At 44.9% G+C, this 17,288-nt stretch overlaps 1 protein-coding gene across 1 annotated transcript in view; it reads right to left on the bottom strand.

Annotated features, from left to right (window-relative positions):
* Window positions 1-17,288, bottom strand: part of TENT4A (terminal nucleotidyltransferase 4A) — a 694,370-nt gene that overhangs the window by 474,397 nt on the left and 202,685 nt on the right. Inside the window, exon 4 of the mRNA XM_086965283.1 lies at window positions 8,856-8,976. Within this exon, the coding sequence (XP_086821409.1) occupies window positions 8,856-8,976 (121 nt within the window). The remainder of the gene's footprint in view (window positions 1-8,855; window positions 8,977-17,288) is intronic.

Raw genomic sequence — 17,288 nt, 5'->3', positions numbered from 1 at the left:
TCTGAAATGAGTTTGTCCTCGGACACCAGTTGAGGGCCTTATTTTCTGTGCTCCTCAGGGAAGTATTGGAGAAGGTCCTCATTTTCATTCAAGTGGGAACGGTCATACTTTGCAAGGAGGCCCATAGAATTTCGAAGACACCAGTAGTTGACTGACTGCAATGCTATCCTTAGCGCCCAGCCAAGAAGTTGACTCTTTATCAGACAGCGTGGTATCTCTGCTGGCCTGGGAGTTCACTCGTTTACAGGCAGTGGTGAGGACCACTGAGTCTGGGGGAAGCGGACCACAAATATAAATTAGGTCAGATGGGGAGGCCTTATTTTTTTTGTCCGCCTTGGGTGCTTTAACCCTTGCTCTGACAAGGTCTTTAAAAATGTCTGAGGTGTGACAAAGCATGCCCTTGAGCATTGGGAGATATTGGGTAGAGTGGTAGGTGGAGCAAAAAGTTTCAAAAAGGAAATCCTCCTCCAAGGGCTCATTTGTGAAGCTGCGCCTGATGAAAGGGGGTGGCCCTTCCGAGATGATGTAGAGTTATGTTATGTTATGTTACGGTGCATTTTTATAGCGCACGGCTACTCTAAAAGAGTGTCCCGGCGCTTTCCACAGGCAACTTACAGTGTCAAATCAACATAACAAGTAAGACAGAACCCCAAAAAAAGAGAAAGAAAGAAAACCCAGCTATACAGAATGATTAAAAAGCCAAGTCTTCAAATTCTTCCTGAATTGAAGCAAGTTGGAAGTGCTGCGGAGTGCCAATGGAAGCGCATTCCACAGCTGGGAAGCCTTGAGGCTAAAAGAACGCCCCCCAATACGGGCCTTCCTCACGCGTGGGACCACCGCAATAAACAGGGATTCTGAACGCAATGAGCGAGCTGGGCGATAAAAAGCTAGTTTTTTCTTCAGGTAACCTGCGCCTGAGCCAAACAGAGCCTTGTGCACCAGCGTCAAGGATTTAAAGACAATCCGCTTCCGGATAGGAAGCCAATGGAGCGTCTGCAGCAACACAGAAGCCCGTGCTCGTCTATGCAGACCAAAGATTGCCCGGGCTGCCGAGTTCTGTGCCACCTGCAGACGCTGAACCAGGTAATCCGGGAGGCCTAAGAAAAGGGCGTTAGCGTAATCTAGCCTGGATCCGGAGAGTGGGGCTGGCAGGGTAACGGTCACGGTGTGTATCCTTAGAGTGTCTATTCCATACAAGTCATCTTGTAGAAGAATCAATTTTGTCAAAAGGCTGGCAATAGTTGGTAGTGCTGGAGGTGCTAGAGGTAAGAGTCTAGAGGCCATATCTGCCTCCTTGCACATTTTCTCAGGAGCAGGTGTCAAAAGCTTACTAAAATGATAGTGGTTGTTTGGATGTTGGAGAAGCAGAGGCCAAAGTGCGGTCAAGGATTAAGCCCGTATGAGGGTTTGTAATTAAATTGTTTTTGATTGGAAACGAAACGGAGGTAAGGTACAGTTAACCGAAAAAGGCACTGCAACCGTGTTGAACAGGAGCAGAGCAGTACATGTCAGAACCAAACAGCAGAAAGAAAACAATCTAACAATGGAGTCTACGATAACGTGCTTTATCATAAGGGAGGAGTCATTCTACCTCGTGATTTAGGCCTTCCTAGGAAAACAACTTCAACACATTAGGACCCAACACCAGGTGGCAGGAGTATGCACAGCATGTGCATCTACAGCCACACATGCCATGAATACTGCATTTTTTTAACATGAAGATTTGACATGAACACATCTCATAGCACAATTGTACTTGGCCCCTTTGCATTCCCCCAATTTGGAATGCATTCCTTTTTGGGGTTGCCTCTTACTATTTCTACACTGCTTTTCACAGGGTCTTACAGCCTTTTTCTTCCTACAGGCTTCTCAGTCTTCTTGGAGACAAGTCTTTTCAGGGAGCATCTTTGCTTCACCTATTTCTAGGATCGTCTAGTCCCTTGCTATCCCTTGGACTGGTTTCTCTTATATGGGGATCTTTGGTGAGGTCAGTTCGCAGCCCCTCCTCCAAAGATGGTATTGCTTGGGTATCCAATCCTAAGATAAGGGATCTGCGGCTAGATGTCTGTCACATGCGCAAGTTACTGACCTTCGGTAACACCTTATCAGGCAGAGACAGATCTAGCTGCATATTCCTCATCGATCCAGCCATCTTCCCCGCTCTGCGATCTGAGGGTCCTGTTGTCTCCAAGAAGGTCTCTTTGCATAGAGCTAAAATTCCTTCATCTGTACTTGTTGATACAAGTTCTTTCCCTTATTGGCACACTGTTTCCAGACACTTTCTCCAAGTGGTTCTGTGTTGTTGGCGTGAGAATAGTCACAAAAGAAAGGTGTCAGCGCGTCTGGGGACAGCTTACATGGACTCCGCTGATGTCCCATTCGGAACACGTTGCTATGGAGTTGCTAGACTCCCTCTACCGACATGTTTTTTTTTTTCGGATCCAGTCTGGTGCCTGGAGAGCTCTCTAAGCGAAGGAATCTGCGGCTAGATAGTGTTCACCATCAATTGTATCTGAGAGCTAAGTTATTAGCCTAATGTTTTGCTGAGCAGTTGGTTATCAACGATTGCTCAAATAAGTTTAACAGGAGCTCCCTGGTGTCAGAAATGAGCCACTATACTCACAACCATACATTTGGTAGACTTTGTAGTTCAAGCGATAATTGCAGACAGAAAAATATCACTGAGCTACTCCTTCTAGGATTACTTTCTTGCGAAAGGGCATTAGTAAACAGCCTCAATTGTGATGAAAGATGAGGAGAACCAGCTCAGGAAATAGGCACTTCAGAAAAATATATAAAATAAGAGTTCGAAAACGTCAAGCATAGATTAAAAAAAATACAATAGCTTTTATCTAGACTAGAGTGTTTGTGAATCCTTTTCTGATGACCCATAAACTTAAGTGCTTCATTAACCTTGCACTGTATAATAGGTTGGCTCAAAGTCCCTAGAGTTACTTTAAGGAACAGGGACAATTAGTACAATGTATACTCCGCCTTCTGGTTTTCAAAATGTCTCTAGGACAGGTATGTTAACATCCAAATAAAATGTAATGTTTACTCTACTAATTAGATTTGTCGTAAAAAAAATGAAATTGGCTATGTGTTTTCTTTGTAAAAAATGTTTTATTTTTTAAAGTCTTCCATGGATACCACATGTGCAGAGATATTCAACTTAGACAGTTGGATAGGCGAGAACTACATGACAGAAAAGTTGGATTTATTCACAAATACATAATCCAAGACTGATACATCAATGTGTGAGGGAGTGTTTTGTGCTGGGTAGTTACAACTCATTTAATGCCAAGATCCTCATCATTCAGCTCTGATGAAGCTCTAGTATGTGTTCCTGGGCAACTACTATCAGATCATTAGTTTAGATTTCCTTTTAGACATCACTATAGGACTTTATTCCTTCAAGCAGCCACCAAACTTAATGTCTTTGTTAGAAATTGAGTCTCTAGTTGGCAGAGGTATGCACCTTGTCCAAGTAGGGACCACAATCCTAGTCAGGGCAAGCTAGATACACACTAAAAGATAACCTATGCTCACCCTCTGGTAGCTTGGCACAGAGCGGTCAGGCCCATCTAAAGGGGCATTGGGTAAAGTATTGGTGCAAAACACAATAATACGATGAACAGCACACAAAAAAGCTACTCACGTTTAGAAAAGTAGAGAATTATGAATAAACACTAACAGAATATGTTCCCTCTTGACCTATAAAACTTTAGCGGTATATATCCAATACTTTCATTCTATTGTTTTCATACATAAGGGCAAACAACAACAAAAGATTTTTTATAACTTTCTCATTTTATTATTTTTTCTTTTTTAGTTATATTTCTTAGTACAAAAGTTTTTTTTCCATTTATCGTTTTATCACATCAGTTAATATACTTTATCAAAAAAACACATAGTATAAAACACATCATTTTCTAATCTCATCAGTAAAAAAACTATTTACTGCAGGGGAAACGATATACAAAACAATCAACACTCTCACATGTACATACATCCCTTATTTAACATGCATACTACATTCATTCTTGATTCTGCGTCTGAGGGATCGCAGGTGGGAATGCAAATTAATACGCAAGGTCGACGCGTTTCGGCAGTGTGGACCGCCTTCCTCAGGACCTGTCTGCAGAATACTCAAACACAAACAATAGTTTAATGGCCCCTGCATGGTTGAAAATCTGTAAAGATAAATGACATACATTGTTTTATTTATTCTAATACTTTTTACATTATTCTCAGTTTATGTTGCCCTATGTATGACCAAAAAGACATAATTCATTTACATTTTAAAGTCACTTAGATTCTCTTGTGGTTGGACCTGAACAAAGCAGTAGGAACACATGCACACGACTCATGTGTGACACAAAACCATATCTTATGAGTTTTCCTAGGGTTAGGTACGTCTGAGAACTCTAGTATTAATATCAGAGAAGACTTTTTAGAAAAGGATTCACTATCCTATCCACATTTTATGTTCAAGTGACAAACATTTTTTACCAAGTCTAGGGTGATATCAAAAGATAGGTATAATTTGACTGTTTCAAAACTTGTTCGCATTAGATACATTTTTTTATGATATGACAGATCTCATATTGTGTACCTTTTAAATTGGGGAATGGATTCCTGTCAAGTTGCAAGTGTTGACTTCTGGAATTTATGTAAGTGGTACTTCCTGTATAGAATTAGGAATAGAAGCTATCATTATTCTGTCATCTCAAAGAAAATATTTTCTAAGGAAAATATTAGGCAAAGACTTACCTATTTTATCAGTTATAGTTATCTTCTAATTGTTGGTGCCAAGGCTTGTTAATTGTGGAGCAAATTTTAAAACTGCAAAGACCACAAAAAAGAGAACAAACCCTTTACTCTCTCGTATTTGATGTGGTTAAAAATGTGTATTAATTATTAATACGGTCCCTATATTACTAACCTAAATGTCACACTGACTGGGACTTGAAACATGCAAACACACTCCTTGTGTTAATGAACGTCAGAAAGCCGCTGAGTTGTAGTACTTCAGGCCGATATATGTCTGTAAAGAAGTTTAACAAAGGCATGGATTTAATCTAATGCGCTTTTTCGTTGTCGATGTATCAAAAAATATATAGAGGGTGTGCTGGAATTTACCTTATTTGTAAATCTAGCGCGTTTCTCTTAAAATCAGATCATTGGCTGTAGCGCATTCAGGCGATGTGAGGCAGAGCTCATCCTTGCACAATTCAGAGTACCAATGCTTTAGTTGCTCTGGAGAAAAAATAGAAAATAGCGTCCTCGTCAAGACTAGTGTCTCGTGTATGCTTGACATTTGTCAAATGCTCTAGAGGGTTATTAGGTGCCGTCTAAACGGCACTAAATATTAAAATCTACGCTATACCGTACTTACTTTCGTTCTCCTTTTTGTCCGGTCCAAAGACGTGTTCACTCGTACTTGCAGGATGTCCAACATCAAGGTGTGTTTACGGATCCTTATATGCGTCATTTGCGCGCCATGTATAAAGTCACGTGGTCTAAGCTAATGACCAATGTTCTTTGGACTTCCCGAAGGACGGGTGGGCGTCACTAAACGACACCGCCGCGGCGGCCATTTCTAAGTGGGGAATATGCGTATGGTTTTGAGTGGGATAAGCACAATACTCTTAGACTATTTACGGGGTAAATTTAAATAATGGCATCTGTATATTTTCTGAACAGGTTTGGTGCCAATATTCAAAAGTATTAGAGGAGGTGGTAACTCCATTCTGATAGAGTGTAAACGAAAATGTTGCACAGGGCAATCTCAGTACCACTCAGTAATAGCCACCGTGTCTTTTCTTATATATACGCACAGTTACAAAAATCTCAAACCCACTGCTAAGTTCTACTACACACTGTGAGATGGGATAACTATAGCACCACTCAGTAATGGCCGCCGTGCTTCTCCATGTGTGTTCATACCTATAGGCAGACTTCATTTTCGTTTACACTCGATATCAGAATGAAGTTACCACCTCCTCTAATACTTTTGAATATTGGCACCAAACCTGTTCAGAAAATATACAGATGCCATTATTTAAATTTACCCCGTAAATAGTCTAAGAGTATTGTGCTTATCCCACTCAAAACCATACGCATATTCCCCACTTAGAAATGGCCGCCGCGGCGGTGTCGTTTAGTGACGCCCACCCGTCCTTCGGGAAGTCCAAAGAACATTGGTCATTAGCTTAGACCACGTGACTTTATACATGGCGCGCAAATGACGCATATAAGGATCCGTAAACACACCTTGATGTTGGACATCCTGCAAGTACGAGTGAACACGTCTTTGGACCGGACAAAAAGGAGAACGAAAGTAAGTACGGTATAGCGTAGATTTTAATATTTAGTGCCGTTTAGACGGCACCTAATAACCCTCTAGAGCATTTGACAAATGTCAAGCATACACGAGACACTAGTCTTGACGAGGACGCTATTTTCTATTTTTTCTCCAGAGCAACTAAAGCATTGGTACTCTGAATTGTGCAAGGATGAGCTCTGCCTCACATCGCCTGAATGCGCTACAGCCAATGATCTGATTTTAAGAGAAACGCGCTAGATTTACAAATAAGGTAAATTCCAGCACACCCTCTATATATTTTTTGATACATCGACAACGAAAAAGCGCATTAGATTAAATCCATGCCTTTGTTAAACTTCTTTACAGACATATATCGGCCTGAAGTACTACAACTCAGCGGCTTTCTGACGTTCATTAACACAAGGAGTGTGTTTGCATGTTTCAAGTCCCAGTCAGTGTGACATTTAGGTTAGTAATATAGGGACCGTATTAATAATTAATACACATTTTTAACCACATCAAATACGAGAGAGTAAAGGGTTTGTTCTCTTTTTTGTGGTCTTTGCAGTTTTAAAATTTGCTCCACAATTAACAAGCCTTGGCACCAACAATTAGAAGATAACTATAACTGATAAAATAGGTAAGTCTTTGCCTAATATTTTCCTTAGAAAATATTTTCTTTGAGATGACAGAATAATGATAGCTTCTATTCCTAATTCTATACAGGAAGTACCACTTACATAAATTCCAGAAGTCAACACTTGCAACTTGACAGGAATCCATTCCCCAATTTAAAAGGTACACAATATGAGATCTGTCATATCATAAAAAAATGTATCTAATGCGAACAAGTTTTGAAACAGTCAAATTATACCTATCTTTTGATATCACCCTAGACTTGGTAAAAAATGTTTGTCACTTGAACATAAAATGTGGATAGGATAGTGAATCCTTTTCTAAAAAGTCTTCTCTGATATTAATACTAGAGTTCTCAGACGTACCTAACCCTAGGAAAACTCATAAGATATGGTTTTGTGTCACACATGAGAGTCGTGTGCATGTGTTCCTACTGCTTTGTTCAGGTCCAACCACAAGAGAATCTAAGTGACTTTAAAATGTAAATGAATTATGTCTTTTTGGTCATACATAGGGCAACATAAACTGAGAATAATGTAAAAAGTATTAGAATAAATAAAACAATGTATGTCATTTATCTTTACAGATTTTCAACCATGCAGGGGCCATAAAACTATTGTTTGTGTTTGAGTATTCTGCAGACAGGTCCTGAGGAAGGCGGTCCACACTGCCGAAACGCGTCGACCTTGCGTATTAATTTGCATTCCCACCTGCGATCCCTCAGACGCAGAATCAAGAATGAATGTAGTATGCATGTTAAATAAGGGATGTATGTACATGTGAGAGTGTTGATTGTTTTGTATATCGTTTCCCCTGCAGTAAATAGTTTTTTTACTGATGAGATTAGAAAATGATGTGTTTTATACTATGTGTTTTTTTGATAAAGTATATTAACTGATGTGATAAAACGATAAATGGAAAAAAAACTTTTGTACTAAGAAATATAACTAAAAAAGAAAAAATAATAAAATGAGAAAGTTATAAAAAATCTTTTTTTGTTGTTTGCCCTTATGTATGAAAACAATAGAATGAAAGTATTGGATATATACCGCTAAAGTTTTATAGGTCAAGAGGGAACATATTCTGTTAGTGTTTTGCTTTTCCCCTCTTTCCCTGACCTTAAAGTAACAAATAGAGGGGGTCCCAATCTCATGTTAATAGAGAATTATGAATAAAACCGGACCAAAATTACAAATATCCAATAGGTAAAACTGGAGTTATGAATATTTTAAGATTACATCAAAATATTAGTGTTTTGAAAGCAATAGCGCTAAGGAGTTAATTTGCGCACACTCGACTGGGGCAAATCCAAAGATCAAGCTAACCAGAATGGAGGGTAGGCCAGATACAACTTTCGCACAGGGTGCGCTTAAAAAGAACCTTGGATTGAGCAAGCATCAGCCTCTATGCGTCGGGGTTCTGATTCCCACAGTCGGGTAGATGAGTCTCACAATAGGGTCCAGTGTCGAGCAGTGCAGGGATGTCCTCTGGTCAGAACTGCGTCAGCGTCAAAAGACACTGTTAGTTCCGATCGCTGCATAGTTGTCACTGGGTATGATATACCAATTTACAAGGTACTTCTAATCAAACTAAACATGTCAATAATGTATACAACAATGTCTCCATGTTTAGGGGAGACTTACATACGCTTTAGCACTGGTTAGCAGTGGTAAAGTGCTGAGAGTAGTAAGGCCAACAAAAAGTGTAGCGGAGCAGGGAAAATGTTTGGGGAAGGTCACACCAAAGATAACAGTTCGAACAGTCTTAAGATAACACACTTTGGAGCGGTTATTACGGTTTTACAATATTCTGCTTCAAAGTTAGTATACAAGACTATTGTCCAAATAAACTCTGATCTGTACCTAAGAAATCCACAAAACGTGTCACTTACCGTAGCTTTATCAAGTACTTTTATGGAACCAGGCTCAGCGACATTGCGTTTTCGCAGTGCTTGTTCCAAAAGATTTAAAGGAGGACGCTCCCATTTCCCAAACACCACCAAATCTATGTCACTGTATAAAAGCCAATACAAACAAAATTAGACCTTGACAATTAAGCAACAATTGAAATCCTAAAACTTAGTAAGCATTTATATTAGAAAATAATGGAGATTAAAAAAAAGCACAGTCATCTGACTAAACAAAAGCTTTTGGACTGGTGTTTCAACATTCATAGCTTTATATATGCAAATGCTTTGAATACTTTCAGTCATTGGTCTGAAACCTGCAAATACAGTAGAAACAGTGAATTACTTTTGGTGTTATTTTTGGTGGATGAATAGTTTTTGTGCAGATTCCTTCCCTTATAAATACTCCTTCCAGACTTCGGACTGGTGAGGAAAAATGTTCTGTTAGAAATGGGGGTCAATAGCTTGCAAAGGTTTCCACCTTTATTCAAGAAGAGAGCCTTCCTAGTCAGGATAAGGGTGTTACACTCTTAAAATAACCCCTGCTCGCCCCCTTGGTAGCTTGGCACGAGCAGTCCGGCTTATTTTAGAGGCATTTGCACATAACCTACAGTAATAGCACTAAAAAAAGGACACCACACCAGTTTAGAAAAATCATTATTTTTCTCTAACAAGACCAAAAACAAAACTCCACCATACAGTTCAGAAATCTTCAATAATCAAAATAGACTTGAAATACAGTTCCTTGAAGTCGATCACCCCGTCTGGGGGCTATCACAGCGTTGTGAACAAATTTAAACAGTTCCGGCTGACTGCAGCGTCCCGAGCCAGCTACGATGTCGGGAAGACCCGCATAACAGTACCTTTAGAAATGCAGGGCATCAACAAACTCTCGATGAGCCCACCAGAGACGGAATCTGTCCCTGAGGTCAGTGCAGGATTCGACTGGCCCTAGAAGTCACACATGTTGCAGATCGAACTCCTCTCGGTTGAAGTCGGGAGTTGGTGCTGCGATGTCCCTCTGTCCCTCACCACCCCTTGTTGTAAATATTTTTGTCCACCCTAAGCGTGGAAGGGTATTCTCAGATGTGAGACCCTTGCTCATTGCACCATCAGGATTCAAGCAAACCGGGCCGAAGACGGCTGTAATGCCAGAAACCGGTCCCCGGGAGCTTGTTTCAATCCCAGTGTAAGAATTGGCTTTTGTAGTTTGGTTTGCCCTGTTCCCATCATGCACTGGGACAGGAACAGACTAATTTGCATACAGCCAGGTTCTGAAACTGGGATGGTGCAGTGAGCTAAAAAACGGTGTTGGATCTAGCCCTGATCTCTTGTCTGGGTGAGAGCTTTCTGCTTATTTCAGAGACTCTGTCCCTCACCACCCCTTGTTGTAAATATTTTTGTCCACCCTAAGCGTGGAAGGGTATTCTCAGATGTGAGACCCTTGCTCATTGCACCATCAGGATTCAAGCAAACCGGGCCGAAGACGGCTGTAATGCCAGAAACCGGTCCCCGGGAGCTTGTTTCCTTCCCAGTGTAAGAATTGGCTTTTGTAGTTTGGTTTGCCCTGTTCCCATCATGCACTGGGACAGGAACAGACTAATTTGCATACAGCCAGGTTCTGAAACTGGGATGGTGCAGTGAGCTAAAAAACGGTGTTGGATCTAGCCCTGATCTCTTGACTGGGTGAGAGCTTTCTGCTTAATTTAGAGACTCTGTCCCTCACCACCCCTTGTTGTAAATATGCGATGCTAAGTGCAGCATTGCGGTGTGCAGTGCCCTCAGATTGCAGTGGAGGCAGTGGCTCTGTGACGGTCGTCCAGCAGCCTCTGTTAGACCAGGGCTGCTGTGCGATGTAATGAGTCACTGGTTGAGGTACTGGCAGGTCACGGGCCAAGCAGCGGCGTACTCGTTGCTGAAGCGCGGTCGTCTGCTGAGGATTGGTGACGGCGGGCCAAGGCTGCAGTGCGGGATGAGGATGGTATGTCGTGTAACTTACAAGCAGCAGCAGCGATGTCGTGGAGCGTTGTCGTTTGGGATACCAAGGCGGCGGTGTTAAGTGAGGTGGTGCGTAGAGCAGTGCCCACAAGTCGTGGGGCAAGCAGCAGCTCAGTGGCAGAGTCAGGCGGTTTCACCAGTGAGATCAGAGGTGCCCTCTGTGGTGCCTTCAGGACACTGAGTCGACAGCGGCGGCGTCGGGTTGCTTTTATTTCTGTTGCAGCACAAAAAACACAGTCCCTAGTGATGATGGTAGAAGAACTTGAACAGAAAAGCGTGAAGTCTTTGCTGTTCCTGAGACTTCTCAAAAAGGGGGCAAGCTCTACCTCAAGCCCTTGGAGAGATTCAATAAAGTTGCAGAAAGTTCAGTCTAGTCCTTTCACTGCCAAAGACAGAAGCAGTCACTACAGGCCAACACAGCAAAGAACTCAGCAAAGTGGTAGTGCCTACTCGCAGCTCCTCCAGCGCTTCTTCTTGGCAATCTTCTTGGTTCAAAAGCGTTCTGAAGTTCTGGGGCACTGGGCCCCACTTTTTGGAGCCCAAAAACCATTGTCCTCTCAGACAGTGTCTGTTCTTCGTCCAAACAGTTTGGTTCTTTGGCCCAGCTTCCCAGCAGGAGGTGGAGAAAGCATTGTCAACAGACCAGGCCATTCAGGTGCAAGGAAATTTCCCACAACTCTAAATGCAGACAGGGCCGATTCAGGCGCAAGTGAAAACTTCTTCCACTACTATGAATGCAGCCCAGTTCTATTCAGCCCGACCCATCCAGACTCTTGGGAGCCACTACACAGCTCCAGCCCCTGTCACTCCAAAGCCAGACAGTCCATACACATCCTAGCAGAGGCACACTGGATGGCCAAGCAAGAAAATACCTACTTTCTAAAAGTGGTATTTTTAAACAGAATGTAAAAACCACCCTCACTATAAGATGCATTTTAACATTCTAAATTCAAGCATACTAAACGTGATCTTCCTATCTGGTCCCAACAGGAAATTATATTTATAAGAGGTTATAAATAAACTCCTATTTCTTTTATGGGACGGATAACCTTTCAATAGTGAAAAACGAAATGCACTGCGATTCACTACCAGGACTTGTCACACACATCAGAGCATGTCCTACCCTTCACATACACAGCACCCTGCCCACAGTAGTAGCTTGGGGCTAACTTAGGGATGACGCACATGTAAGAAATGGGAAGGTTAACACCTGGCAAGGAGGTGCACTTGCCTGGTCAATATGGCAGACTGCACACAAGCACTGCAATGCCAGGCTTGAGTTACCTTTTCAGTGCTATTTATGTGGGTGGCACAATCAGTGCTGCAGGCCCACTAGTTGCATTTGATATACAGGCCCTGGCACACTCAGTGCAGTTTACTATGGGCTTAAATCAAATCTGCCAATTATGGAAACACCAATCCATAATGCAAATTTCACAGTAAGCATATGCACTTTAGAACTGAATAGCAATGGTCAAGTGCCCAGAGTTCTAAAATCAACAAAAACAGGTCAGGAAAACACAGGAAAAAGAAGCAAAAAGTTGAGGATAACCCTGCAAAGAGAGCCATTTCCAACACTCCACAACAACGCCTGTTTAACAGTCAAGTGGTCACGGGCAACAGTCTCCAAATGATTAGCTGTGCAACTGCCTACTGCCATTTCCAAACCCTCGGATCAGGGAAGAATTTTCCTTTTTATCTTAGCAGGAGTCTTAATAACAGATGGGTGCAGCAAAATAAAGGTAATCTTAAAAAAAAACTAGAATTCTATTTCAGAGTCACATTTATTACAAAGAAAACCGGACAATGGCGGTCTAGTCTAGAGCCTGGGGTGCTGAACAAGTTCCTGTAGAAATGGGGGTTTCACATGGGAATGCTCCATAAAGTCATTCCCCAGTTTCTCTGCGATCTGTGGATTATCTCATTAGCTCTCTTTAGGAGAATTACTTCCTGATGCACAAGTTACTACTTGTGTAACGATATATCACTAAGAGACATTCGTTAGTGATAGATTCCTTAGCTTGGAATATCACCAGGCGTCAGACTGGAACCGGAAAGTTTGTCAGCAGTACCCCTCCGCGTCGGTAGGTGGCGTTGTGTGGCTCCGCGTCCGCCGCTGGCGTCATAAGTGCCGAGATGACTTCACAGAGACTGCTTAGGCGCCACCCATGTTCTGTAAACTACTTTCCGCACCTGGAACGTAGAGCCATGCAAGAAACTGACCACTGGTACCAAGAAACTATGCCCTGAAAGGGATGACCTTAACCACTAGGAATCAGTTCGCAGAATGGGGAGGATGGGGGTGGTAAGGAATCTATCACTAACTAATGTCTCTTACAGATATATCGTTACACAAGTAGTAACTTGTGCATCTGAGACAGGTTAGTGATAGATTCCTTACCTTAGAATACATACTCCCAGCAATACCAACCAGAGTGGTGGGTCTGCAAACAGAATTACACCAGAAAGTCACGGAGAACAGAAAGGCCACAGCTGTCACTCAGGACTGGACAGTCAAGGCACTAATGCTTGGTAAAAGTGAGCAGCGTGGCCCATGTAGCTGCCTGACAAATGTCCTGCAAGGGAACGCAGCGTCTTAAGGCAATAGTGGCTGCTGTCGCCCTGGTAGAATGGGCAGCAACCCCACAGGAGGCTCCTACTTAGCCAATGAGTAACATGCTTTGATGAACAGAGCAACCCACCGAGAGATGGTTCGTATGTGCACGGCCCAACCTTTTTTGAAGCCAAGGTAGCCAACAAAAAGTTGGTCATCCACCCGGAACTGTTGTGTGCGCTTCAGATAGAACAAGAGCGCCCGTTTTGGGTCCAGACGGTGGAGCCTCCATTTTCTTTTGAAGGATGTGGAGGCAGAAGGAAGGTGGACAAGTGATGGTCTGCCTGATGTGGAAGGGAGTGACAACCTTTGACAGGAATGATGGACGGGTCCTCAAAACCACAATGTCCAGATGAACAGTAAACAAAGGAGGCTTATCAGAAAGAGCCTGGATTTCAGTCACTCTTCTAGCAGCGGTGATAGCTACCAGGAAAGCCTTCTTAAGAGTGAGAAGACGTAAGGGACTGTTATGAAGGGGCTCAAAGGGAGTGCACATCAGATAGGTCAAAACAAGAATTAAGTCACATTAAGGCAATATGAAAGGCACAGGAGGAAACGTGTGTAATGCCTGTGAGGAAGCAGTTAACAACCGGGGACTTAAAAAGAGAAGGCTGATCTGGAAGCAGTATTAAGGCAGAGATGGCCGAAAGATAACCTTTGATAGTGCCCAGAGCAGAGCCGTGCTGGGCCTAAGAAAGAAGGAACAGAAGGACCTCGGAAAGAGGTGCAGAAAGGGGATCCACAGCCTTCGCTGTGCACCATGGCACAAACTTGTTCCACCTGCAGGCATATACAGTCTTACTGGAGAAACGCCTGGTAGCCAGAAAGACAGACTTTGGGAGGAAGATCGACAGCTGTCAACTGTCGCCCCTCAATTTCCATGCATGGAGGTGGAGGCTGGACAGGTTTGGGTGGAGGACCGCCCCCTGCTGCTGCGACAGAAGATCCTCCCGAAGAGGAAGTCGTATCAGGGGATTGATGGCCATGCTGAGTAGCTCGGGATACCAGTATCTCCGTGCCCAATCCAGAGCCACAAGGACGACCTGGGCCTGGTTGCGCTGAATCTTCTTCAGCACTCTGGGCAGAAGTGGTATAGGCAGAAAGGAGTACAACAGACCGCAGCTCCACTCGCGACGAAAAGCATTGGCAAGCGAATGCCGCCTTGGAAATTCCAATGCGCAGAACTAATGACATTGCGTGTTCTCTTCAGTGGCGTATAGATGTAACTAAACTAAGGCTCTCCACACTGCATAAAGAGACTGTGTGCCACGTCAGAGTTCAGACGCCACTCGTGATCCATCATGCACAAGCAGCGGAGTTAGTCCCCCACTGGCATTCGGAGAACCTGCCAGGTGTTGAACCACCAAGGTAATGCCTTGATGTTCCAGCCATGTCCAGAGGAGCAGAGCCTCCTGACATAGGGTCCACACCCCAACCTGCTTTGTTTGTTGCAGTACCACATGGCTGTGGTGTTGTCCGTGAACACCTGCACCACACTACCAAGGATAAAGGGAAGGAATGCTTTCGCCCAAAGCTCCAAAAGGTTGATATGAAGCCGGGGACCCGCCGGAGACCAGAGGCCTCTCCCAAGTGGCCGCCCCAGCCCAGGAGGGACTCAGTCACCACTGTGTGCTCCGGTTGGGGGGGTTGGCATGTTGCACTAGCAGGATCCGGAAGGCCATCAGGCCCAGGAGCCGGAAGGTCGTCCTAACTGAAACTCGGGATAAGGGCTGAAAGATCGGAATCATAGCCTGAATATCCCGAACTCGCTGCTCGGGAGGATAAACCCAAAACATTGTCGAATTCAGAACCGCTCAGATGAAGGGGAGCTTCTGAGAGGGACTCCGGTGCGACTTCGGCATGTTGATGGAGAACCCCAGCAGATGCAGGAGGTTGGCCGTAGTCTGGAGGTGGGCAACGACTGCCTGGCATTGCCCGCCTTCAACAGCCAGTCATCGAAATAGGTGGGGGGGGAAGAGACTGAAACCCCTGATCTGCACAGGTGAGCTGCGACCACCGCCATCACTTTCGTGAACACCCGAGGGGCACTCGTAAGGTCGAAGGGGAGCACGGCAAACTGAAAATGCTCCTGACCTTCCGTGAAGCTGGCAGTACGGGGATATAAAATATGAGTCCAGCAAATCCATCGCCATTATCCAGTCTCCAGGACAGAGGGCAGCAAAGACCTGAGCCAGAGTCAACATCTTGAACTTCTCCTTCCAGAGGAAGCAATTAACGTTACTGAAGTCCAAGATGGGGCGCAGGCCCCCTTTCTCATTTGAAGGGACCAGAAAGTAGCAGAAACCACGTCCTACTTCTGTCCCAGGAACGCGCTCGATGGCCCCCTTAGCAAAGAGGGCTGTGACTTCCAGATGGAGAAGCGCAAAGTTATCCCCCAACATGGTGGAACTCAGGTGGCATGGCAGGGGGGGGGGGGGGGGGGGGGGGGTAGACTCGAAGGGAAGGGAGAAGCCCCTTCGGAGGATTTGCAGCACCCAAGTCCGAAGTGACATAACACCAGTGGGGAAGGTTGAATCCTGCCGCCCACCAGCATAAGGTGCACCCCAAACCTCGGAAGGCTTTGAGGCAGATGCTGCGGGAACGGAGGTGGACTGACCCGCAAGCTGGCCCCCTGTGCTGCCATGGCAGCCACCGCGGCCATGCGGAGGTTGGTTCTGCGCAGGCTTCTGGCCTGAGTGAACGTGTAGGGGTGCCCCTTCCGTGGCCACGAAAGGTAGACGCGGCCAGGTGCGTGGTGGAAAGACCTAAGGACTTGGCCATAGCCCAAGAGTCCTTAAGTCTCCAGCGCACGGTCTGCCTTATCGCCAAAGAGGCGAGTACCATCAAAAGGCATGTCCATGAGGGACCTCTGAACATCTCCAGAAAACCCCATGGACGGCAGCCAGGCATAGCGACGTAGGGCCAAAGTTGTGGAGAACACCCTTCCCAGAGAGTCCGCGGTGTATAGACCACACTGGATAGCGAACTTGGGGGCATCCTTCTCCTCCACAACAGCTTGGGAAAGTACAGCCCGAATCTCCTTCGGACACTGGGGCAGCATCTGCCCCACACAGCGCCCCACACAGCGCAAGAGTAGTGGCCCAAGAGGCATGCGCTGTTGACTGACTGCAGCCCCAAGCTGGCAGAGGAAAACTTTCTTGCCAAACTGCTCCAGCTTTATTCATTCCTTATCCAGCAGGGAGGTAGGGAATGCACTTTGGGAAGTGAAGGCCTGAATGACCAGGCTCTCCGGAGTTGGATGGTTCGTTAAAAAGGCAGGGTCATCCGGAGCTGGGCGTTGACGCCTGGCCATGTTTTTATCCGCAGAAAACGCTGTGGCTGGTCTAGACCAGGTGCCCATCAAAATATCCGTTAACGCCTCATTGAACAGAAGCAGATGCTCCGTAGAATTTGCCGCCAGGCTGAAGAACTTCAGTGGTTGGTTTTGAGGCCAACAGTAGGCAGATCAAGGTCAAGGGCCTCAGCTGCTCTATTGAGCACCACAGTATATGTGGCGCCCTCCTCCATGACAGCAAGAGGAGACAGAAAACCAGGCTCAGAGGAGAGGTCAAGGCCACCTGCCTCCTCAGATTACTCCGCTCACTCCTGCTCTGAATCGCACTGCCAGGCGAGAGGGTCCTCAGACCCTTCCCAGTCATCCCCTTCTTCAACCGCCTGAGGCATAGGCGGCGGTGGCGAGGGACAGGGGAATACAAATGGTCCAACGGCGCCGGGATCGGCACCGATCTGGCTCCATGTCCCAATTAGCGTCCCAACCCAGAGCAAAATTGTCCGGAAACTCTGGC

Source organism: Lissotriton vulgaris, chromosome 4_1, assembly GCF_964263255.1.
Source record: "Lissotriton vulgaris chromosome 4_1, aLisVul1.2, whole genome shotgun sequence".
NCBI lineage: Eukaryota > Metazoa > Chordata > Amphibia > Caudata > Salamandridae > Lissotriton > Lissotriton vulgaris.
This window is presented reverse-complemented; position numbering and strand designations above follow the sequence as displayed.